We start from the raw sequence: 25,558 nt of genomic DNA, 5'->3' as shown, positions 1-25,558 counted from the left end.
ATAAGTCAAAGTGAGTATGTTTAAAGGCACAATCTGTGACATTTCTTGCTTCATAATGAATGGTAAAATCTGCCAAGACAGCCATTACCTCTTCATTCCAATGTGGAATTAGAATTCTGTTGTTGATGTCTGAAAACCTTCCATACACCTGCAATAGGTCCTTGTTTCACATTTCTGATTCACACTTATTCTACCTAGATCAGTAAAACAATTATAACACTCCTGTTTAAACTGTTAACCATGTTTGTATTGAGAAGGTAAAACAATGTATCAAGAATGAAGAGAGAGTAACCATGTGAAGGGTTAATTCTGTTCCAGAGCACAGAGCAACACTGGGTGGGGAGGAGCAGGTTGATGTCACTTTGCTAAAGTGAAACTGAAGTTGCTAGATATGCTGTATGTTGCACACATTAATAACCTCTCTCAAACTCTTCAGAAATCTCTCTTAAACGGCTACACAGCCTCCTATGTTTTTTAAACTACAGTAAATACTAGAGCAAAATCAGAGAACAGGTTCACACTATTTTAGACAGACAGGTGAGTAGAGATTTACAACGATCAGGAAGAAATATTACCTTGTATAATTATTCTATGGTAATCTCCTGTTTTCTTCATCTACAGTAACGTTACATATGTTTAACTATATTTAGTACATTGTCAAATTTATACTATATGTAGTACGGCTAAACAACTTTAATCAAGATTGGTTAATGTCTCTTAATGCCGTGTTGACAATGACACTGAAACTATCGAGAGCTGACCTTTTCCAGGAAATGGAATAGGCTCTGTTAAAAATATAAATATTGTATTAATGAATGATTGATTATAATCTGGAGCTGGAGTCTATTATTATTTTGATCCGAAGGTTTGCAGCAATTTGCTAAATAAAAATGTTAAACTTTAACTATGCTTTACAGTTTCGACTTTGCTCTGTCTCTCTCTAGATATGGCTTCCTCCAGCATTCTACTTTCTGAAGAGCAGTTTGTGTGCTCCATCTGTCTGGATGTGTTCACTGAGCCAGTCACCACTTCATGTGGACACAACTTCTGCATTGACTGTGTCACAAAGTACTGGAATAGCAAGGACCTGTGCCAATGTCCTCTGTGTAAGGAGAAATTCTACAGACAACCTGAGCTTCGTGTCAACACAACGTTAAGACAGGTTGTAGAGAATTTTAAAAAGATGAGAGACAGAGGTAAAGATGAGTCCCCTCCCAAACCCGGAAAAGTAGCTTGTGACGTCTGCACTGGGAAGAAGCTCAGTGCCATGAAGTCCTGCCTGCTCTGTCTAACCTCTTACTGTGAGACTCACCTGGAGCCTCATCATATAGCCCCAGCCTTAAAGAGACACAAACTTGTTGACCCTGTGGAGAACCTGGAAGACAGGATCTGTAAGAAACATGACAGACTCCTGGAGCTGTTCTGTAGGACTGACCAGACGTGTGTGTGTCAAACATGTGTGTGTCAGGCAGACCACAAGACTCATGACACTGTCCCTATAGAGGAAGAGTGTGGAGAGAGGAAGGCTCAGCTGGGGAAAACTGAGGCAGAAGTGCAGCAGATTATCCAGGAGCGACTGAAGAAGGTTGAAGAGATCAGACTCTCAGTAGATCGCAGCAAGAGAGATGTAGGTAGAGAGATAGCAGACAGCGTGCACGTCTTCACTGCTCTGGTTCGTTCCATTGAGAAAAGCCAGGCTGAGCTCATTGAGGTGATTGAGGAGAAGCAGAAAGCAGTAGAGAGGCAGGCTGAAGGGTTCATTAAAGAGCTGGAGTAGGAAATCACTGAGGTAAAGAGGAGAAGCACTGATCTGTAGCAGCTCTCACAGACTGAAGACCACCTCCAACTTCTCCAGAACTTCCCATCCATAGTGTGCACCCCTCCACCCACCAAGGACTGGTCTGAGATCAGTGTTCACAGTGATCTGTGTGTGGGGACTGTGAGGAGAGCAGTGTCTCAGCTGGAAGATACACTGAATAAAGAGATGGAGAATCTGCCTGAAGTCAAACTGAAGAGGATTCAGCAGTATGCAGTGGATGTGACTCTGGACCCTGATACATCACATCCCAAACTCATCCTGTCTGAAGATGGGAAACAAGTAAGATTTGGAGAAACAACACAGAATCTTCCTGACAATCCAAAAAGGTTTAATCAGTATTGGATTGTCCTTGGAAAGGATGGCTTCTCCTCAGGAAGATTTTACTATGAGGTGATGGTTAAGGGGAAGACTAGTTGGAGTTTAGGACTGGCCAGAGAGTCCACTGACAGGAAGGGGACTATCACATTGAGCCCTGAACATGGACTCTGGACTGTGATACTAAGTGATGGGAATGAGTACCAAGGCTGCACCTCCCTCCCTGTCCTCCTCTCCCTGAGAGAGAAGCCCCAGAAGGTTGGGGTGTTTGTGGACTATGAGGAGGGTCAGGTCTCCTTTTATGATGTGGAGGCCAAGTCTCATATCTACACTTTCACTGGCTGCACCTTTACAGAGAAGCTCTTTCCATACTTCGGCCCCTCTGATGATGATGATGGTAAAAACTCCGCCCCTCTCATCATCTCTCCTGTCAATCACACATGCTGATTCAACGATGGAAAGGAAACTGTTTTTTCCAGACATTTTAAAATGCACATTTACAAATTGTAAACATACTGACAGGTCACATGATTTGAATATCCACGTTGTCCTCTGAAATTGTATCCTCAAATGAGAATGTAATGTTTCTCTCAACCTCTTATTCTCTCTCTAAGTGAATGTGGTGATTAAGGACGTACTCAGCCTTTAAACTTGTTTTGGATGTAGGTGAATGTGACAAAGGACTTTAAAGCGCAAATCCACCGTTGAAACAGTAACAAAGTGCTTTGGTAAAAAGCTGAGGGATGTGCCTGGATATAATTAACCACTCTCAGATTAATAGACAGAGCTATGGATGCAAGGACTGACCATCCATTATATCAAAATTATAGTTTTAACCATGTTTTGAGGCAATACAGTTTATTTTTACATTTAAAATGTTCACAAAATTTGGAGAGAAACAAGCTTACATTTTGGGATCAAATGGGGTGTGACAGTTGAACTAAGCTGATGAGGCATTTATAAGTCATATTTTTCAAGAATCAATAGGTGTATATCATTCATTTAGAAGTCCAAAAATGGATTTTGAAACTACAGATTACCCGTTCTAGCTTGTTGTTGCTACTGTATAAGTGAATGTGGTAAAATACTTACTCAGCCTTCGAGCTGGTTACACAGTTCTGCACTTCGATAAAGGACATACTTTTCCATTGAGCTGGCTGTGGATCCAAGACCGTGAATATAATATAACCTGTCTTCAGTAGGTTGTTGGTTTAGGATAGTGATTTTGATAAAACACATACTTTTCCTTTGAGCTGGTGGTGGATGTAGGTTGGGTTGAGACCAGGGATCTTAAACAGGGTTATGATGAAGGAGCCTTTGGCCACGTTGCCCAGGTTGTAGTGGGCCAGACGCAGCATAGACGACAGGATGAGGGTCAGTGGCAGGTGGGATTTATTCCTGATGTCCACCACAGGGTACATGAAAATCAGAGTTAGAAATAGACAAACTCATACAGGACAGACCTGGGTTCACAATATATTTGTTTTCTTTCAGATACTTTGAGCGTTTGATTGAGTAGGTATGGCGTGCCAGATGAGCAGAGTCTGTACTTTTGGGACTATTTCATTTCTTCTGTTGCATCAGGAGAGCTCAATCAAGTGCAGCTAACGAATTTCACAGAAAAACAAATACTTTGAACCCTGGGCTGATACGGGGATTTTTCCTATTTAACACAAATATTTAATGGTATTAATTAAATATACTGTTTTGTTGGGTGTGTATATATATATATATATATATATATATATATATATATATATATATATATATATTGTTTTTAGGACATCCTGACACAAACCCATGTCCCCCATAGAACGGATCCTCTCCTGCCCCACAGCTCTCACAAACAGATGGACATTGCTTGTTTTCCTTTCTTTTATTACCCTGCACAAAAATGTTATCAAAAATACGATTGATTAAAACGTATGAAGGGAATAGAGATAGTCATATACGATCCCTTTGTTCATCGATGCAGTATTACAAACTCAATAAGCAGTAATGACCCAATGTTTCCACAATTTAAGTATTGTCTGTTATGATCATTCATTGCCTCTGGCATAAGACAACCTCAATATTTGTAGGACCTGCATTTCATATATTAAACTAAAATAAAACATCCTCATAAGAGTAAATGGCTCTTTCATATTTGATCCACCATATTAAAATGATCCTGTTAACAGGTGAGGCCGAACAACTTTTCACAAATCAAAAATCACAAACTTTAAAAAATGTCCATGTAAGAACGTTTCTGTTATGCTAGTCAGTTATATTTGTCAAAATTGTATTAGATTTACCAATTCAAGACAAGATGCGAACATGATCATCATTACCACAATCCAAGAATTCATTTGAGATACAAAACACTTGTAGTGTACCGTGGTAGTGGTGACAAAATAACAGTGATGACATGGAATGCATTTTCAAAATCAATCACAATACTTTGACTCAAGAGGCTTAACTTAAAAACATCAACTCTCAGCCTGTAAAATAGCATCAAACTACACTAACAATATTCTTGATGGATGTACTTCTGTTACCTAAAACATTTGTCACAAAAACACATTGTGCTTTTTAAAAAATCCAAAGCTTTCATGTAAAGTGTTCCATAACTTAAAAAACAGGTTACCAAAAATATTGTAGTCCCTGGAAGTGGCGTAATATCATGGAAACATTTGGAATGCCTTTTGGTTTGCGTCTTCTGGTTTGGTCAAGAAAAAGTCCCACCTCCATGAGTCTACAACAATAAACAAATGGAGTGTTAAACTTTACTACCGTCTTCATCAGCGTCATCGTTTTGGGTATATCCTCACCTACATCCGAGGCGGCAGGTAGCCTAGTGGTTAGAGTGTTGGGCCAGTAACCGACAGGTTGGTGGCTCCAATCTCTGAGCTGACAAGGTAAAAATCTGTTGTTCTGTCCCTGAACAAGGCAGTTAACCCACTGTTCACAGGCTGCCATTGTACATAAGAATTTGTTCTTAACACACTTGCCTAGTTAAAAATATTAAATCTGACTCTAGATAATGGAGGTAAATGAATGTATTCTCTGTTGGAAAAGTTTTTTTAACTCACCATGGGCTTCATCTCACGAACGTCTCCATCTGCCTCCGGCCGATCCCTTCCCGCCATATTCTTACTGTTCTGTACAAACTCCTAAAGAGGGAGAGAGAAAGAATGAGATAACAGGGCAAGTTTGGTGTAAAATGTGCACAAACGCTAATCGCCATTTGGAAATGGAGTAAAAGTGGTACTCGGTAAAAACAAAGTCTATGTTCCATTATCCACACTAACAAACCACAAAAAATGTACAGTGTGATACATTGGAATGCTAGTGTGGATAATGGAACAGAGACATATATACAGTGGTGTAAAGTACTTAAGCAAAAATACTTTAATGTACTACTTAAGTTGTTTTTTTAGGTGTCTGTACTTTACTATATATACTTTTGCCAACTTTTACTTTTACTTCACTACATTCTTAAAGAAAATAAGGTACTTTTTACTCCATACATTTTCCCTGACACCCAAAAGTACTCATTACATTTTGACAGGAAAATGGTCTAATTCACACACTATTCAAGAGAACATCCCCGGTCATCCCTATTGCCTCTGATCTGGCGGACTCACGAAACACAAATTCTTTGTTTGTAAATTATGTCTGAGTGTTGGAGTGTGCCCCTGGCTATCCATCAATAAAAAAATTAAGAAAATTGTGCCGTCTTGTTTGCTTAATATAAGGATTTTTTAAAATTATTTATACTTTTGATACTTAAATCCATTTTAGCAATTCCATTTACTTTTGATACTTAAGTATATTTAAAACCAAGTACTTTTATCTTTTACTCAAGTAGTATTTTACTGGGTAACTTTCACTTTTACTTTAGTCATTTTCTATTAAGGTATCTTTACTTTTACTCAAGTATGACGATTGGGTACTTTTTCCACCTCTGCATTTATAAGGCAGCGTCCCGATTCTCCATCCTTCTTCCAAAGTGAGCATGGCCGGGGCTGCCGTCGTTGTTCTTGGTGTCCACGGCGAAGCAGAGGAAGAGCACATCTACCACGATCTCAAAGACAGACAGGAAGCAGTGGGACACCAGCCAGGAGAACAGGCAGATGATGAGCAGGGGCAGGACCCACACCGTGTAGTCCCGCTGGAAGTTGAACTCCAGCACGCCAGCGAACGCCGTGCACGAGATGATCAGTACCTGGACTTACAACACACAGACACACTCATGGATGAAAGGAAAGATGGAGAGAAAGGGGGGTGGGAAAGGGAGAAAAGAGGAAAGAGAAAGAAAGATAGACATAGAGAAAAGAGAGACAACGATTAGTATTATTATACTAGAAAAATAAACACAAATAAGGAACTGACAATAAACAATCCAAAATTGGCATCGCTGTGCGGCCGTTACCTTTCCCAGGAAGAGGACAAAGTCCCTCACGGTGTTGATGGTTGCCAATCTGAGGGCATTCTCTACCAGGAGGATGAAGGTGTCACATGTCGACATACAGAAACTGCTGATGTTGAAACCTGTCGCCGTGTACGCGTTCTGTGGTGAAAACAGACAAAGAGACAGAAGTATCATCAATAGCAATTTGTGATTGCTGTCATCTTGGAATGAGTCTCGCTTATCAAATAGATTGTTGTCAATGATATTACGTGTAATAGTAAGAATAATCAACATCTCAGATGACAATCAATCTGATTCTGATCGAACACTTACTTGATTCAGGTTTTCAGCATACAGCGAGTACAGTCATTTAACTACAAACAGTAAAGACATTGAGCTTTAGTTCTCCACCCATTGTCTGGCTTGACTTGACAAACTGGTAGTTGTCATACGTGAAAATGTGTATATTTAAAGGCACAATCTGGGATATTTCATTCTGCTAATGTAGCCCTTCCTGCAGTCAAATTACCTAATGGCTTCATGGGTGGAATGTTATAAATATTTCTCAGAATTTCAGAATGAATAAACATTATTTTTTTAAATAAGCCGAAATTCTGGTTTTTCTATGTCAAACAGTTTTGTTATATTTCAGTCTTCTGTGATGTATATAAAGTGTAATATTGGAATGTAAACTCAAAATGTATTACATTTCAACTCTATATTTGACATGGTATAAGTGTATTATTTTTGTTTTTCCCATAACCATGTGTGTGAGGTGTATACTTTTGTTTCAAAGAAGATTTGTTAAGACTACCAAGAATAACTCTGTGACCCTGATATAGCCCACTGCAGTAAAAGGTTCATTAATGATCAATTGTACCTCACACTAAGTATGAATTTGTCCTGCTGGGTGACCTAAACTGGGACATGCTTAAACCACCTGACCAAGTCCTACAGCAATGGGACTCCCTAAATCTTTCTCAGATTATTACCATTCCCACAACGTATGACTCCAAACACCCAGAAAAGGCTACTCTCCTCGATGTTATCCTCACAAATAATCCTGATAGGTATCAGTCTGGTTTTTTCTGTAGTGACCTTAGTGATCACTGTTTTACAGCCTGTGTTCGTAATGGCTGCTCAGTGAAACCACCTGTCCTGATTTGTCATAGACGCTTGCTCTAAAACTTTAATGAGCAACCCTTCCTCCATGAACTGGCCTCTGTAAAATGGTTTAGAATCAGCTCTGTTGAAGACGCTTGGACCTTCTTTTTTAAATATTTTCAGTGGTATTGTTAACAGACACGCCCCCGTAAAGAAAATTATAATTAAAAACAGGTTCAGCCATTGGTTCGACCGTGATCTTCCAGAGTTACTCCACCTCAAGAATTGCATTTGGCAAAAGGCTCAGCACCCGCACAATCAAGCTGACTGGCTCTCGTATAGTGTTCTCTCGGGTATGCAATCTGGTTTCCGCTCAGTTTATGGATGTGTCACTGCAACCTTAAAGGTCCTCAATGATGTCACCATTGCTCTTGATTCTAAGCAATATTGTGCTGCTATTTTTATTGACATGGCCAAAGCTTTTGATACGGTAGACCATTCCATTCTTGTGGGCCGGCTAAGGAGTATTGGTGTATCTGAGGGGTCTTTGGCCTAGTTTGCTAACTTCCTCTATGTATGTATAAAGTCAGAAAATCTGCTGTTTAACCTGTTGGGGCTAGGGGGCAGTATTTTCACGGCCGGATAAAAAAACGTACCCTATTTAAACTGGTTACTACTCTTGCCCAGAAATGAGAATATGCATGTAATTAGTAGATTTGGATAGGACACACTCTAAAGTTTCTAAAACTGTTTGAATGGTGTCTGTGACTATAACAGAACTCATATGGCAGGCCAAAACCTGAGAAGATTCCATACAGGAAGTGCCCTGTCTGACAATTTGTTGTCCTTCTGTTGCATCTCTATCAAAAATAAAGCATCTGTGCTGTAACATGACACTTTCTAAGGCTTCCATTGGCTCTCTAAAGCCGCCAGAAAGTGGAATGGGGTGTCTGCTGTCTCTGGGCAAAGTACAGCAGCAGAGTTTGTAAGTGGTCAGCCTGGGGACAGTGAGACTCAGATGCGCATTCACGAGACTTCTCCATTTTTTTCTTTCAGTCTTTGAATGAATACTACGTTGCCCGGTTGGAATATTAGCGCTATTTTACGAGAAAAGTAGCATAAAAATTGTTTTTAAACAGCGTTTGACATGCTTCTAAGTACGGTAATGGAATATTTTGACATTTTTTGTCACGAAATGCGCTCGCACGTTACCATTTGGATAGTGACCCGAACGCACGAACAAAACGGAGGTATTTTGATATAACTATGGATTATTTGGAACCAAAACAACATTTGTTGTTGAAGTAGAAGTCCTGGGAGTGCATTTTGACGAAGAACAGCAAAGGTAATCCAAATTTTCTAATAGTAATTCTGAGTTTATTGAGCCCCGACGTTGGCAGGTGTCTGAATAGCTAGCCTGTGATGGACGAGCAATGTACTCAGAATATTACAAAATGTGCTTTCGCCGAAAAGCTATTTTAAAATCTGGCACCGCGATTGCATAAAGGAGTTCTGTATCTATAATTCTTAAAATAATTGTTATGTTTTTTGTCAACGTTTATCGTGAGTAATTTAGTAAATTCACCGGAAGTTTTCGGTGGGTATGCTAGTTCTGAACATCAAATGCTAATGTAAAAAGCTGTTTTTTTATATAAATATGAACTTGATTGAACAAAACATGCATGTATTGTATAACATAATGTCCTAGGAGTGTCATCTGATGAAGATCATCAAAGGTTAGTGCTGCATTTAGCTGTGGTTTTGGTTTTTGTGACATTATATGGTAGCTTGAAAAATGGGTGTGTGATTATTTCTGGCTCGGTACTCTCCTGACATAATCTAATGTTTTGCTTTTGTTGTAAAGCCTTTTTGAAATCGGACAATGTGGTTAGATAAAGGAGAGTCTTGTCTTTAAAATGGTGTAAAATAGAAAATATTTTTTTTTTGCATTTTTGGGGTATTTATAATTCGCGCCACTCTATACCATTGGATATTGGTGAGGCGTTCCGCTAGCGGAACATCTGTCCCTAACAGGATAACATAATGTCCTAGGAGTGTCATCTGATGAAGATCATCAAAGGTTAGTGCTGCATTTAGCTGTGTTTTGGGTATTTGTGATGCATGCTAGTTGCTTGGAAATGGCTGTGTGGATTTTTGTGTTTATGTACTCTCCTAACATAATCTAATGTTTTGCTTTCGCTGTAAAGCCTTTTGGAAATCGGACAACGTGGTTCGATTCAGGAGAAGTGTATCTATAAAATGGTGTAAAATAGTCCTATGTTTGAGAACTTTGAATTATGACATTATGTGGTTTTAAATTTGGCGCTCTGATTTTTCACTGGCTGTTGAATAGTGTGGGACGATTTCGTCCCACCTCCCCTGGAGAGGTTAAGCCACTGCCTGTCACCAAGGGAGTACCCCAAGGCTCGATCCTAGGCCCCACACTCTTCTCAATTTACATCAACAACATAGCTCAGGCAGTAGGAAGCATCCATTTATATGCAGATGATAGTCTTATACTCAGCTGGCCCCTCCCCGGATTTTGTGTTAAATGCTCTACAACAAAGCTTTCTTAGTGTCTAACAAGCTTTCTCAGGCTAAAGTTAAATCTAGACTTTACCTCTATCATAATCGCTCCTCTTTCACCCCAGCTGCCAAACTAACCCTGATTCTGATGACCATCCTACCCATGCTAGATTACAGAGATGTAATTTATAGATCGGCAGGTAAGGGTGCTCTCGAGCGGTTCTTTACCATTCGGCCGTCAGATTTGCCACCAATGCTCCTTATAGGACACATCACTGCACTCTATACTCCTCTGTAAACTGGTCATCTCTGTAAACTGGTCATCGCAAGAACCACTGGTTGATGCTTATTCATAAAACCCTCTTAGGCCTCACTCCCCCCTATCTGAAATATCTACCGCAGCCCTCATCCTCCACATACAACACCCGTTGTACCAGTCACATTCTGTTAAAGGTCCCCAAAGCACACACATCCCTGGGTCGCTCCTCTTTTCAGTTCGCTGCAGCTAGCGACTGGAACGAGCTGCAACAAACACTCAAACTGGACAGTTTTATCTCATTCTCTTCATTCAAAGACTCAATCATGGACACTCTTACTGACAGTTGTGGCTGCTTTGAGTGATGTATTGTTTGTTGTCTCAACATTCATGCCCTTTGTGCTGTTGTCTGTGCCCAATAATGTTTGTACCATGTTTTGTGCTGCTACCATGTTGTGTTTCTACCATGTTGTTGTTATGTTGTGTTGCTACCATGCTGTGTTGCCATGTGTTGCTGCCTTGCTATGGTATTGTCTTAGGTCTCTCTTTATGTAGTGTTGTGTTGTCTCTCTTGTCGTGATGTACGTTTTGTCCTATATTTACATTTAATTTATTTACACATTTTAATCCCAGCCCCTGTCTCCGCAGGAGGCCTTTTGTCTTTTGGTAGGCCGTCATTGTAAGTAAGAATTTGTTCTTAACTGACTTGTTTAGTTAAATAAAGGTTAAATATAAGTACCTAGACTGACAGTATTTGTTTATCCCCTGTGAATTCTATTGTAGTTGATGTCTTTAAAGAAAAACTTCAATACATCTGCAGTAATCCCTTGTTTAGCATTTCTGATTCACACTTTTGTATCAAGAATGTATCAAGCATGAAGAGAGGTCAGATTTGTGAAGGGTTAATTCTGTTCCAGAGCACAGATTAGCACTGGGTGGGGAGCAGCATGTCAACGTCACTTTACTGAAGTGAAACTGAAGTGTGTAGACGTACTGTCTGTTGTGCACACAAGCAAACGTTCTAACTCTTCTGAAACAAATGCTAAGGCAGCTCTTTTTTTTATACTACACTATATAGTACTAAAAAATCTGAGAAAGCGCCCACACTCTTTCACACACACAGATACAGGTGAGTAGAGATTAACAAGGGCAGGTGAAGATACATTCTACTGTGTGAATTCTTGTATTCTCTTGTTTGCTTTATCGACTACAGTACCTATGTTTAACTTAATTTTGTACCATGACTAATTTAAACTGTATGTTGTATGGTGAAACAACTTTAATCAACATTGGTTAGTGTCTCTAAATGCCATGTTGACAGTGGCACTGAAACTATCGAGAGCTGAATCATTCCAGGAAATAATTTATAGTTCCACCTTTGTCTAGATATGGCTTCCTCCAGTATTCTCCTGTCTGAAGAGCAGTTCCTGTGCTCTATCTGTCTGGATGTGTTCACTGAGCCAGTCACCACTTCTTGTGGACACAACTTCTGCATTGACTGTATCACAAAGTACTGGAATAGCAAGGACCTGTGTCACTGTCCGCTGTGTAAGGAGAAATTCTCCAAACGACCTAAACTTCGTGTCAACACAATGTTAAGAGAAGTTGTAGGGAATTTTAAAAGCTTGAGAGACAGAGGTAAAGATGAGTCCCCTGCCAAACTTGGAAAAGTGCCCTGTGACGTCTGCACTGGGACGAAGCGCAAGGCCCTGAAGTCCTGCCTGGTGTGTCTGGCTTCTTACTGTGAGACTCACCTGGATCCTCATCATATAGCCCCAGCCTTCAAGAGGCACAAACTGGTCGACCCTGTGGAGAACCTGGAAGACAGGATGTGCAAGAAGCATGACAGACTCCTGGAGCTGTTCTGTAGGACTGACCAGACATGTGTGTGTCAAACATGTGTGTGTCAAGCAGACCACAAGACTCATGACACTGTCCCTATAGAGGAAGAGTGTGGAGAGAGGAAGGCTCAGCTGGGGAAAACTGAGGCAGAAGTGCAGCAGATAATCCAGGAGAGACTGAAGAAGGTTAAAGAGATCAAACTCTCAGTAGATCTCAGCAAGAGAGATGCAGAGAGGGAGAGAGCAGACAGCATACAGGTCTTCACTGCTTTGGTTCACTCCATTGAGAAAAGCCAGGCGGAACTGATTGAGGTGATTGAGGAGAAGCAGAAAGCAGTAGAGAGGCAGGCTGAAGGGCTCATTAAAGAACTGGATCAGGAAATCACTGAGCTAAAGAGGAGAAGCACTGATCTGAAGCAGCTCTCACAGACTGAGGACCACCTCCAACTTCTCCAGAGCTTCCCATCCATAGTGTGCACACCTCAACCCACCAAGGACTGGTCTGAGATCAGTGTTCACAGTGATCTGTGTGTGGGGACTGTTAGGAAAGCAGTGTCTCAGCTGGAGGAGACACTGAATAAAGAGATGGAGAAGCTGCCTGAAGTCAAACTGAAGAGGATTCAGCAGTATGCAGTGGATGTGACTCTGGACCCTGATACAGCAAATCTCTATCTCATCCTGTCTGAGGATGGGAAACAAGTAAGACTTCAAAATACACCACAGAAACTTCCTGACAATCCAAAAAGGTTTAATCAGTATTTAATTGTCCTTGGAAAGGATGGCTTCTCCTCAGGAAGATTTTATTATGAGGTGACAGTTAAGGGGAAGACTGACTGGGATTTAGGAGTGGCCAGAGAGTCCACTGACAGGAAGGGGATTATATCACCTAGTTCTGAGGATGGAGTCTGGACTGTGGTCCTGAGGGATTGGAATCAGTACACAGCCTGTGCCTCCCCCCAAGTTTATCTCTCCCTGATAGAGAAACCCCAGAAGGTGGGCGTGTTTGTGGACTATGAGGTGGGTCAGGTCTCCTTTTATGATGTGGAGGCCAAGTCTCATATCTACTCTTTCACTGGCTGCACTTTCACTGAGAAGCTCTACCCATACTTCAGCCCCTGTGATAATGATGATGGTAAAAACTCAGCTCCTCTCATCATATCTCCTGTCAATCACACACACTGATTAAACAATGGAACTAACTTATAACTTACAAATCATGAAATATATCAATATATTTACAAAATAGTATATTTATTCATGTGACATGGCACACGATTAGAATATCCACAGATGTCCTCTGAAATAGTATCAACAAATGAAAATGGAAACTGTTTTGTACATCTAAACCACGGATAATAAATGCTTGTATTTGCTGAAAACGAAGACTATCAACTGGAATGAATTTAAATAAAAGTTATACAAGGTATGTTGCTTTGATTATTTATATAATTTACCCACAATTATTTTAGGGAAAATTTTCCTTTAAAGCAGGGTTCACCAAGTGTTGGACATATAAGAGTGTAAAAACACCAGGAAATAATCTCCAATTTATTTACATTTTGGAAACCTGTTCCAAAGTATTCCAACGCATAATAGAGACACGTGATCGTATACAAATGTAAGCAAGGATTGAAATTATTACGTTTCTATCAAATGTTATATCTGTTTGTGCTTTGTGCAGTCATTTTTTCATTTAATTTATTAGGATCCCCATTAGCCGACGTCAATGTTACTGGGGTCCAACACATAACAAAAAATGCATTACAGACAAAATACTTGAAAATGTACATACATTTAAAATATTAACATCTAATGCTCATCTATCAGTTACATATACATGTCACTACATACACACAAAAAGTAGGTCACATGGGGGAGAGGCGTTGTGTCATGAGGTGTTGCTTTATTTGTTATTTGAAACCAGGTTTGCTCTTCAATACTTGGGCTAATGAGATGGAATGGAGTTCCATACATTCATGTCTCTGTATAATACTGTTCGATTCCTTGAATTTGTTCTGGAACTAGGGACTGTGAAAAGACCCCTGGTGGCACGTCTGGTGGGGTAAGTGTATGTGTCAGAGCTGTGTATAAGTTGACTATGCTAACCATTTGGAATTTCCAACATATGTTTCTTATACAAACAAGAAGTGATGCAGTCAGTTTGTCCTCAACTCTTAGCCAAGAGAGACTGGCATGCCTAGTATTAATATTAACCCTCTGATTACAATGAAGAGCAACACGTGCCACACTATTCTGGGCCAGCTACAACTAAACTAGGTCCGTCCTTGCAGCACTTGACCATATGACTAGACACTAATCAAGATAAGATAAAACTAGAGCCTGCAGAACTTGCTATGTGGAGTGTGGTGTCTTAAACGCAAAGCATCTATTTATTACGGACAGACCTTTCCCCCTCTTTACAACCATTGAATCTATATGTTTTTACCATGAGGTAACATCAAGTCATTTCATGTCCTCAATTTGCTCAACAGCCACACCATTCATTACCAGATTCAACTGAAGTCTAGAATTTAGGGAATGATTTGAACCCAATATAGTGCTCTTAGTTTTAGAGATGATCAGGACCAGATTATTACTGGCCACCCATTCTAAAAATGTACAATCTAGAAATTATGTGTAATTATGTTCTGGCCCTCAACCATCCACTCAAAACAAAATGGCCCGCTGCTGAATGTAGTTGATGATAAAGGATGTACTCAGCTATTGAACTGTTTGTTGATGTAGGTGAATGTAACAAAGGACTTAGTCTGCCTTAAAGCTGGTTATTGATACGCTAAGTGAACGTGATAAGGGACATACTCAGCCTTTGCGCTGGCTCTGGATCTGAGACACTGAATATGACAAGGGACGTAGTGTGCCTTTAAAGGCCCAATGTAGCCGTTTTCATCTCAATATCAAATGATTGCTGGATAACATTACTTTAATAGTTTCCATTAAAATGGTAAAACAAATATATATTTTTTTATTTATATTTGCAAAAACGATTGCTCAAGCAAGAATTTTGCTAGGAATCTCTGGGAGTGGTCTGAGTGAGGGACCTAATTGGAAGGGCCTAATGGGAGGGAGATGTAACCTGCAAACTAGCTGTTACTGGCAGAGAGGTTTGTAACTCTCTGTTATTGGTCTATTAACTTATATCGGCTGGTGATATCACCAGGCAGGCTATAAGTCCACCCATGCAACACCTGCTGATTAGAAGGTCCTGTGTAGATTGTATTTATAACCAGAAACTATCAGGAAATAACATAGATCAAATTCTTTCACACTTTTACTATGTTAGCAAAGACAGTAAAGTATGAAGATAGGCAGAAACTGCTTCTCCAATAGAAATCCCCATCACACTTGTAGGCGATGTCATGGTGACATTGGCTAGCTAATCTCATGCACAGCGTCAAAGCACGTCATCAGGTCTAACGGTCGTTTCGCACCGGAACGCGCCTTTGGAGTCTGTCAAATCAAAGGCAGTCCTTCGATATGAAGTTGTTTTTGACAAATGAAAACGTGTCAATTTGTCACTTTCACGAGGTTGGAGTAATAACATGTTCAAAGACTGAAGACATTGGTTTGAATTGAGGTTGTGTCTTTAGAGTTAGAGGAAATGGACAGGTAGGGAAGAATTGTTCACTTCTCTCATTGACTTTTCAAACCCAAAACCCTGGCCTGGTCTACTTGGTCTGTTTCGCAAGCCTTTTGGAAGTCTCTCGAAGTTGCTCCTCTGGATTTAAAATATTGACTGCACAGGGCCTTTAAGCTGGGTGTTGATACTGGGCAAGTACATACGATACATACTTTTCTTTGAGCTAGTTGTGGATGTGGGTGAATATGATCAAATCCATACTTTTCCTTTGAGCTGGTTGTGGATGTGGGTGTGGACAGGGTTCCTGGATTCACATATTTGTTTAAAAAAAACAAAAAAAATTGTGTTTGATTGAGCCTAATGTGCATCGATTATATTTTACACACATTTTTGGACAATATCACTTAACACTGTCTGCATTATATATGATTGATTGATCCAAAGGGCCGTATTTACACGTCATTGATGTTCCCTGTCACCCCTCCTTCAACATCAATCCACACTGGCAGGCCATCTTCTTAGAGACGATCAAAGATCCTTTTCACCAGGGCATGGTCGTGCCACTGGTATGACAGCTTCACAAGAGATGGAATCTTCTCCCTACCAGATAGAATGCAGTTGATACAAGCAAAGTTAGGACATTCTGGAAATGTTGGTTGTAGCCCCTGATGGTTGTCTTTTAAGAGGTAGGTAGTATGAGAATGTGGCTTAGACAATGCATACGCTGTGTGTGGCTTGGTTTCCCAGGTAGCACAGTAGGCCTACTTAGACCAATGGATGAGGGACACATGCTTACTCTAGAGATGCACAGTGTGTGAAATATGTATCTTTCACCTAAAGCACTTTACATTTTAGCATTCTCTCTGATGCCTCAAAAGCATGTTGACTCAGGATGGTAAGTTGGTGGTTGAAGGTATCCCTCTAGTGGTGTGGGGGCTGTGCTTTGGCAAAGTGGGTGGGGTTATATCCTGCCTGTTTGGCCCTGTCCGGGGGTATCATCGGATGGGGCCACAGTGTCTGCTGACCCCTCCTGTCTCAGTCTCCAGTATTTATGCTGCAGTAGTTTATGTGTCGGGAGGCTAGGGTCAGTCTGTTATATCTGCAGTATTTCTCCAGTGTCCTGTGTGAATTTAAGTATGCTCTCTCTAATTTCCTCTTTCTCTCTCTCGGGGGACCTGAGCCCTAGGACCATGCCTCAGGATTACCTGGCATGATGACTCCTTGCTGTCCCCAGTCCACCTGGCCGTGCTGCTGCTCCAGTTTCAACTGTTCTGCCTGCGGCTATGGAACCCTGACCTGTTCACCGGACGTGCTACCTGTCCCAGACCTGCTGTTTTCAACTCTCTAGAGACAGCAGGAGCGGTAGAGATACTCTCAATGATCGGCTATGAAAAGCCAACTGAGATTTACTCCTGAGGTGCTGACCTGTTGCACCCTCGACAACTACTGTGATTATTATTATTTGACCATGCTGGTAATTTATGAACAATTGAACATCTTGGCCATGTTCTGTTATAATCTCCACCCGGCACAGCCAGAAGAGGACTGGCCACCCCTCATAGTCTGGTTCCTCTCTAGGTTTCTTCCTGGGTTTTGGCCTTTTTAGGGAGTTTTTCCTAGCCACTGTGCTTCTACACCTGCATTGCTTGCTGTTTGGGGTTTTAGGCTGGGTTTCTGTATAGCACTTTGAGATATCAGCTGATGTAAGAAGGGCTCTATAAATACATTTGATTTGATTTGACTGATGATGGTAATGTGCACAGCAAAGGGGGAATTTGTGGCTTAGACGTCCCTTGTTCTATGAATACAGAATTACAAACTCAATAAGCAGTAATGACCCAATGTTGCCACAAATAAGGAATTTACGCCCTATTCAGGTCCGGAACGATGCACCCATTTGATTGTATTTTAACCAAAGCTCAAGATCGCAGTCTTGGCATCGTAAAGGACCATAACTGTATTACCATTATTGCTCTTTGTTTTTGTTGTCAATTGTCTGTCAGTGTTTTATCTGTTGTTGTTTATGGATGCTGTGTGGGTTGTCTGCCACCAAGTGGCATGTTTTGTTATGTCCTGCATTTATGTTTTATAAACTCCAATAAAATATATGAAAGAGACAAACTTAGTAAGCAGTAATGACCCAATGTTGCCACAATTTAGGGATTGTCAGTGATGATCATGCATTGCCTTTAACATAAAACAACCTCAATATTTGTAGGACCTGCATTTCATTAGACACTTCTTCAGGCACCACAAGCAGCAGATGCAGGCTTTCAGCATACAGCGAGCACAGGCATTTTCCTACAAACAGTAAAGCATTTATTATCCATGTTAAGATATACAGAATACTTTACATTCTCATTTGAGGATACAATTTCAGAGGACAACGTGGATATTCAAATCATGTGACCTGTCAGTATGTTTACAATTTGTAAATGTGCATTTTAAAATATCTGGAAAAAACCATTTCCTTTCCATCGTTGAATCAGCATGTGTGATTGACTGGAGAGATGATGAGAGGGGCTGAGTTTTGACCATCATCATCATCAAAGGGGCTGAAGTATGGAAAGAGTTTCTCTGTAAAGGTGCAGCCAGTGAAAGAGTAGATATGAGACTATTAACTGGAATTAAAGTTATGTTGCTTTGATTATTCATATAATTTACCCATAATTATTACAGACTGAAAACTATCCTATTTAACACAAATATTTAATAGTATTAATTAAATATACTGTTTTGTTGGGTGGGTATATATATATATATATATATATATTATATATATATATATATATATATATATATATATATTGTTTTTAGGACATCCTGACACAAACCCATGTCCCCCATAGAACGGATCCTCTCCTGCCTCTCAACTCTCACAAACACAGATGGACATAGCTTGTTTTCCTTTCTTTTATTACCCTGCACAAAAATGTTATCAAAAATACGATTGATTAAAACGTATGAAGGGAATAGAGATAGTCATATACGATCCCTTTGTTCATCGATGCAGTATTACACCTCAATAAGCAGTAATGACCCAATGTTTCCACAATTTAAGTATTGTCAGTTATGATCATTCATTGCCTCTGGCATAAGACAACCTCAATATTTGTAGGACCTGCATTTCATATATTAAACTAATATAAAACATCCTCATCAGAGTAAATGGCTCTTTCATATTTGATCCACCATATTAAAATGATCCTGTTAACAGGTGAGGACGAACAACTTTTCACAAATCAAAAATCACAAACTTAAAAAAATGTCCATGTAAGAACGTTTCTGTTATGCTAGTCAGTTATATTTGTCAAAATTGTATTAGATTTACCAATTCAAGACAAGATGCGAACATGATCATCATTACCACAATCCAAGAATTCATTTGAGATACAAAACACTTGTAGTGTACCGTGGTAGTGGTGACAAAATAACAGTGATGACATGGAATGCATTTTCAAAATCAATCACAATTCTTTGACTCAAAAGGCTTAACTTACAAACATCACCTCTCAGCCTGTAAAATAGCATGAAACTACACAAACAATATTCTTGATGGATGTACTTCTGTTAGCTAAAACATTTGTCACAAAAACACATTGTGCTTTTTAAAAAATCCAAAGCTTTCATGTAACGTGTTCCATAACTTAAAAAACAGGTTACCAAAAATATTGTAGTCCCTGGAAGTGGTGTAATATCATGGAAACATTTGGAATGCCTTTTGGTTTGCGTCTTCTGGTTTGGTCAAGAAAAAGTCCCACCTCCATGAGTCTACAACAATAAACAAATGGAGTGTTAAACTTTACTACCGTCTTCATCAGCGTCATCGTTTTGGGTATATCCTCACCTACATCCGAGGCGGCAGGTAGCCTAGTGGTTAGAGTGTTGGGCCAGTAATCGACAGGTTGGTGGCTCCAATCTCTGAGCTGACAAGGTAAAAATCTGTTGTTCTGTCCCTGAACAAGGCAGTTAACCCACTGTTCACAGGCTGCCATTGTACATAAGAATTTGTTCTTAACACACTTGCCTAGTTAAAAATATGAAATCTGACTCTAGATAATGGAGGTAAATGAATGTATTCTCTGTTGGAAAAGTTTTTTTAACTCACCATGGGCTTCATCTCACGACCGTCTCCATCTGCCTCCGGCCGATCCCTTCCCGCCATATTCTTACTGTTCTGTACAAACTCCTAAAGAGGGAGAGAGAAAGAGTGAGATAACAGGGTAAGTTTGGTGTAAAATGTGCACAAACGCTAATCGCCATTTGGAAATGGAGTAAAAGTGGTACTCGGTAAAAACAAAGGCTATGTTCCATTATCCACACTAACAAACCACTAAGAATGTACAGTGTGATACATTGGAATGCTAGTGTGGATAATGGAACAGAGACATATATACAGTGTTGAAAAGTACTTAAGCAAAGATACTTTAATGTACTACTTAAGTTGTTTTTTTAGGTGTCTGTACTTTACTATATATACTTTTGCCAACTTTTACTTTTACTTCACTACATTCTTAAAGAAAATAAGGTACTTTTTACTCCATACATTTTCCCTGACACCCAAAAGTACTCGTTACATTTTGACAGGAAAATGGTCTAATTCACACACTATTCAAGAGAACATCCCCGGTCATCCCTATTGCCTCTGATCTGGCAGACTCACGAAATACAAATGCTTTGTTTGTAAATTATGTCTGAGTGTTGGAGTGTGCCCCTGGCTATCCATCAATAAAAAAATAAAGAAAATTGTGCCGTCTTGTTTGCTTAATATAAGGATTTTTTTTAAATTATTTATACTTTTGATACTTAAATCCATTTTAGCAATTCCATTTACTTTTGATACTTAAGTATATTTAAAACCAAGTACTTTTATCTTTTACTCAAGTAGTATTTTACTGGGTAACTTTCACTTTTACTTTAGTCATTTTCTATTAAGGTATCTTTACTTTTACTCAAGTATGACGATTGGGTACTTTTTCCACCTCTGCATTTATAAGGCAGCGTCCCGATTCTCCATCCTTCTTCCAAAGTGAGCACGGCCGGGGCTGCCGTCGTTGTTCTTGGTGTCCACGGCGAAGCAGAGGAAGAGCACATCTACCACGATCTCAAAGACAGACAGGAAGCAGTGGGCCACCAGCCAGGAGAACAGGCAGATGATGAGCAGGGGCAGGACCCACACCGTGTAGTCCCGCTGGAAGTTGAACTCCAGCACGCCAGCGAACGCCGTGCACGAGATGATCAGTACCTGGACTTACAACACACAGACACACTCATGGATGAAAGGAAAGATGGAGAGAAAGGGGGGTGGGAAAGGGAGAAAAGAGGAAAGAGAAAGAAAGATAGACATAGAGAAAAGAGAGACAACGATTAGTATTATTATACTAGAAAAATAAACACAAATAAGGAACTGACAATAAACAATCCAAAATTGGCATCGCTGTGCGGCCGTTACCTTTCCCAGGAAGAGGACAAAGTCCCTCACGGTGTTGATGGTGGCCAATCTGAGGGCATTCTCTACCAGGAGGATGAAGGTGTCACATGTCGACATACAGAAACTGCTGATGTTGAAACCTGTCGCCGTGTACGCGTTCTGTGGTGAAAACAGACAAAGAGACAGAAGTATCATCAATAGCAATTTGTGATTGCTGTCATCTTGGAATGAGTCTCGCTTATCAAATAGATTGTTGTCAATGATATTACGTGTAATAGTAAGAATAATCAACATCTCAGATGACAATCAATCTGATTCTGATCGAACACTTACTTGATTCAGGTACATTAGACACTTCTTCAGGCACCACAAGCAGCAGATGCAGGTTTTCAGCATACAGCGAGTACAGTCATTTAACTACAAACAGTAAAGACATTGAGCTTTAGTTCTCCACCCATTGTCTGGCTTGACTTGACAAACTGGTAGTTGTCATATGTGAAAATGTGTATATTTAAAGGCACAATCTGGGATATGTCATGCTGCTAATGTAGCCCTTCCTGCAGTCAAATTACCTAATGGCTTCATGGGTGGAATGTTATAAATATTTCTCAGAATTTCAGAATGAATAAACATTATTTTTTTTAAATAAGCCGAAATTATGGTTTTTCTATGTCAAACAGTTTTGTTGTATTTCAGTCTTCTGTGATGTATATAAAGTGTAATATTGGAATGTAAACTCAAAATGTATTACATTTCAACTCTATATTTGACATTGTATAAGTGTATTATTTTTGTTAAGCCCATAACCATGTGTGTGAGGTGTATACTTTTGTTTCAAAGAAGATTTGTTAAGACTACCAAGAATAACTCTGTGACCCTGATATAGCCCACTGCAGTAAAAGGTTCATTAATGATCAATTGTACCTCACACTAAGTATGAATTTGTCCTGCTGGGTGACCTAAACTGGGACATGCTTAAACCACCTGACCAAGTCCTACAGCAATGGGACTCCCTAAATCTTTCTCAGATTATTACCATTCCCACAACGTATGACTCCAAACACCCAGAAAAGGCTACTCTCCTCGATGTTATCCTCACAAATAATCCTGATAGGTATCAGTCTGTTTTTTTCTGTAGTGACCTTAGTGATCACTGTTTTACAGCCTGTGTTCGTAATGGCTGCTCAGTGAAACCACCTGTCCTGATTTGTCATAGACGCTTGCTCTAAAACTTTAATGAGCAAGCCTTCCTCCATGAACTGGCCTCTGTAAAATGGTTTAGAATCAGCTTGATTCCCTCTGTCGAAGACGCTTGGACCTTCTTTTTTAAATATTTTCAGTGGTATTGTTAACAGACACGCCCCCGTAAAGAAAATTATAATTAAAAACAGGTTCAGCCCCTGGTTAGACCGGGATCTTCCAGAGTTACTCCACCTCAAGAATTGCATTTGGCAAAAGGCTCAGCACCCGCACAATCAAGCTGACTGGCTCTCGTATAGTGTTCTCTCGGGTATGCAATCTGGTTTCCGCTCAGTTTATGGATGTGTCACTGCAACCTTAAAGGTCCTCAATGATGTCACCATTGCTCTTGATTCTAAGCAATATTGTGCTGCTATTTTTATTGACATGGCCAAAGCTTTTGATACGGTAGACCATTCCATTCTTGTGGGCCGGCTAAGGAGTATTGGTGTATCTGAGGGGTCTTTGGCCTAGTTTGCTAACTTCCTCTATGTATGTATAAAGTCAGAAAATCTGCTGTTTAACCTGTTGGGGCTAGGGGGCAGTATTTTCACGGCCGGATAAAAAAACGTACCCTATTTAAACTGGTTACTACTCTTGCCCAGAAATGAGAATATGCATGTAATTAGTAGATTTGGATAGGACACACTCTAAAGTTTCTAAAACTGTTTGAATGGTGTCTGTGACTATAACAGAACTCATATGGCAGGCCAAAACCTGAGAAGATTCCATACAGGAAGTGCCCTGTCTGACAATTTGTTGTCCTTCTGTTGCATCTCTATCAAAAATAAAGCATCTGTGCTGTAACATGACACTTTCTAAGGCTTCCATTGGCTCTCTAAAGCCGCCAGAAAGTGGAATGGGGTGTCTGCTGTCTCTGGGCAAAGTACAGCAGCAGAGTTTGTAAGTGGTCAGCCTGGGGACAGTGAGACTCAGATGCGCATTCACGAGACTTCTCCATTTTTTTCTTTCAGTCTTTGAATGAATACTACGTTGCCCGGTTGGAATATTAGCGCTATTTTACGAGAAAAGTAGCATAAAAATTGTTTTTAAACAGCGTTTGACATGCTTCTAAGTACGGTAATGGAATATTTTGACATTTTTTGTCACGAAATGCGCTCGCACGTTACCATTTGGATAGTGACCCGAACGCACGAACAAAACGGAGGTATTTTGATATAACTATGGATTATTTGGAACCAAAACAACATTTGTTGTTGAAGTAGAAGTCCTGGGAGTGCATTTTGACGAAGAACAGCAAAGGTAATCCAAATTTTCTAATAGTAATTCTGAGTTTATTGAGCCCCGACGTTGGCAGGTGTCTGAATAGCTAGCCTGTGATGGACGAGCAATGTACTCAGAATATTACAAAATGTGCTTTCGCCGAAAAGCTATTTTAAAATCTGGCACCGCGATTGCATAAAGGAGTTCTGTATCTATAATTCTTAAAATAATTGTTATGTATTTTGTCAACGTTTATCATGAGTAATTTAGTAAATTCACCGGAAGTTTTCGGTGGGTATGCTAGTTCTGAACATCACATGCTAATGTAAAAAGCTGGTTTTTGATATAAATATGAACTTGATTGAACAAAACATGCATGTATTGTATAACCTGTTTGGGATAGGGGGCAGTATTTTCACGGCCGGATAAAAAACGTACCCGATATAATCTGGTTATTACTCCTGCCCAGAAACTAGAAAATGCATATAATTAGTAGATTTGGATAGAAAACACCCTAAAGTTTCTAAAACTGTTTGAATGGTGTCTGTGAGTATAACAGAACTCATATGGCAGGCCAAAACCTGAGAATATTCTATATGGGAAGTGCCCTGTCTGACCATTTCTTGGCCTTCTGTAGCCTCTTTATCGAAAATACAGGATCTCTGCTGTAACGTGACATTTTCTAAGGCTTTCATTGGCTCTCAGAAGGCACCAGAATGTGGAATGATAACTCTGCAGTCTCTGGGCGAAAAACAGTATGGGTTTAGGAGAGTGGTACTCCTGAGAACAATGGCAATGGCGCACGCGTGCATGTGATGACTCCATTTTCTTCTTTCAGTGTTTGAACGGATATGTCTCCCGGTTGGAATATTATCGCTATTTTACGAGAAAAATCACATAAAAATTGATTTTAAACAGCGTTTGACATGCTTCGAAGTACGGTAATGGAATATTTTGAATTTTTTTGTCACGAAACGCGCCGGCGCGTCACCCTTCGGATAGTGATTTGAACGCACAAACAAAACGGAGCTATTTGGATATAACTATGGATTATTTGGAACCAAAACAACATTGGGTGTTGAAGTAGAAGTCCTGGGAGTGCATTCTGACGAAGAACAGCAAAGGTAATCCAATTTTTCTTATAGTAAATCTGAGTTTGGTTAGTGCCAAACTTGGTGGGTGTCAAAATAGCTAGCCATGATAGCCGGGCTATCTACTCAGAATATTGCAAAATGTGCTTTCACCGAAAAGCTATTTTAAAATCGGACACAGCGATTGCATAAAGGAGTTCTGTATCTATAATTCTTAAAATAATTGTTATGTTTTTTGTCAACGTTTATCGTGAGTAATTTAGTAAATTCACCGGAAGTTTTCGGTGGGTATGCTAGTTCTGAACATCAAATGCTAATGTAAAAAGCTGTTTTTTTATATAAATATGAACTTGATTGAACAAAACATGCATGTATTGTATAACATAATGTCCTAGGAGTGTCATCTGATGAAGATCATCAAAGGTTAGTGCTGCATTTAGCTGTGGTTTTGGTTTTTGTGACATTATATGCTAGCTTGAAAAATGGGTGTGTGATTATTTCTGGCTCGGTACTCTCCTGACATAATCTAATGTTTTGCTTTTGTTGTAAAGCCTTTTTGAAATCGGACAATGTGGTTAGATAAAGGAGAGTCTTGTCTTTAAAATGGTGTAAAATAGAAAATATTTTCTCTGATGAAGATCATCAAAGGTTAGTGCTGCATTTAGCTGTGTTTTGGGTATTTGTGATGCATGCTAGTTGCTTGGAAATGGCTGTGTGGATT

The 25,558-nt window shown here is 39.8% G+C and overlaps 3 protein-coding genes and 1 pseudogene across 4 annotated transcripts; 2 read left to right on the top strand and 2 right to left on the bottom strand.

Moving 5' to 3' along the window:
* The first annotated feature begins 371 nt into the window (after nucleotides 1-371).
* LOC106602567 (E3 ubiquitin-protein ligase TRIM21-like) lies at nucleotides 372-2,856 on the top strand (annotated as a pseudogene). Its single transcript, XR_014392116.1, has 2 exons — nucleotides 372-537; nucleotides 945-2,856. The product of XR_014392116.1 is annotated as an E3 ubiquitin-protein ligase TRIM21-like (transcript).
* A 3,230-nt stretch (nucleotides 2,857-6,086) lies between these two features.
* Nucleotides 6,087-6,942, bottom strand: LOC123742555 (choline transporter-like protein 1). The gene is made up of 3 exons (XM_082973788.1): nucleotides 6,910-6,942; nucleotides 6,549-6,686; nucleotides 6,087-6,341 (listed from the first exon to the last, which is right to left on the bottom strand). The coding sequence occupies exons 1-3, from the start codon at nucleotides 6,940-6,942 to the stop codon at nucleotides 6,087-6,089; spliced, it is 426 nt and encodes a 141-aa protein (XP_082829914.1).
* Nucleotides 6,943-11,390: 4,448 nt separating this feature from the next.
* ro52 (52 kDa Ro protein) lies at nucleotides 11,391-13,678 on the top strand. The gene is given in 3 exon segments (NM_001140573.2): nucleotides 11,391-11,542; nucleotides 11,800-12,103; nucleotides 12,572-13,678. Coding segments are annotated over 2 exon segments (1,167 nt in total). The 5' UTR covers nucleotides 11,391-11,542; nucleotides 11,800-11,801; the 3' UTR covers nucleotides 13,437-13,678.
* Nucleotides 13,679-20,807: 7,129 nt separating this feature from the next.
* Nucleotides 20,808-21,723, bottom strand: LOC106602570 (choline transporter-like protein 1). The gene is made up of 3 exons (XM_082973895.1): nucleotides 21,617-21,723; nucleotides 21,305-21,442; nucleotides 20,808-21,097 (listed from the first exon to the last, which is right to left on the bottom strand). Exons 1-3 carry the CDS (start codon nucleotides 21,677-21,679, stop codon nucleotides 20,843-20,845), a joined length of 456 nt encoding a protein of 151 aa, XP_082830021.1. The 5' UTR covers nucleotides 21,680-21,723; the 3' UTR covers nucleotides 20,808-20,842.
* Between the last annotated feature and the right edge of the window lie 3,835 nt (nucleotides 21,724-25,558).

The sequence above is a fragment of the Salmo salar genome, chromosome 04 (assembly GCF_965601325.2).
Source record: "Salmo salar chromosome 04, fSalSal1, whole genome shotgun sequence".
Classification (NCBI taxonomy): domain Eukaryota; kingdom Metazoa; phylum Chordata; class Actinopteri; order Salmoniformes; family Salmonidae; genus Salmo; species Salmo salar.
The sequence above is the reverse complement of the archived record's forward strand: the minus strand, read 5'-3'. Positions and strand labels throughout refer to the sequence as shown.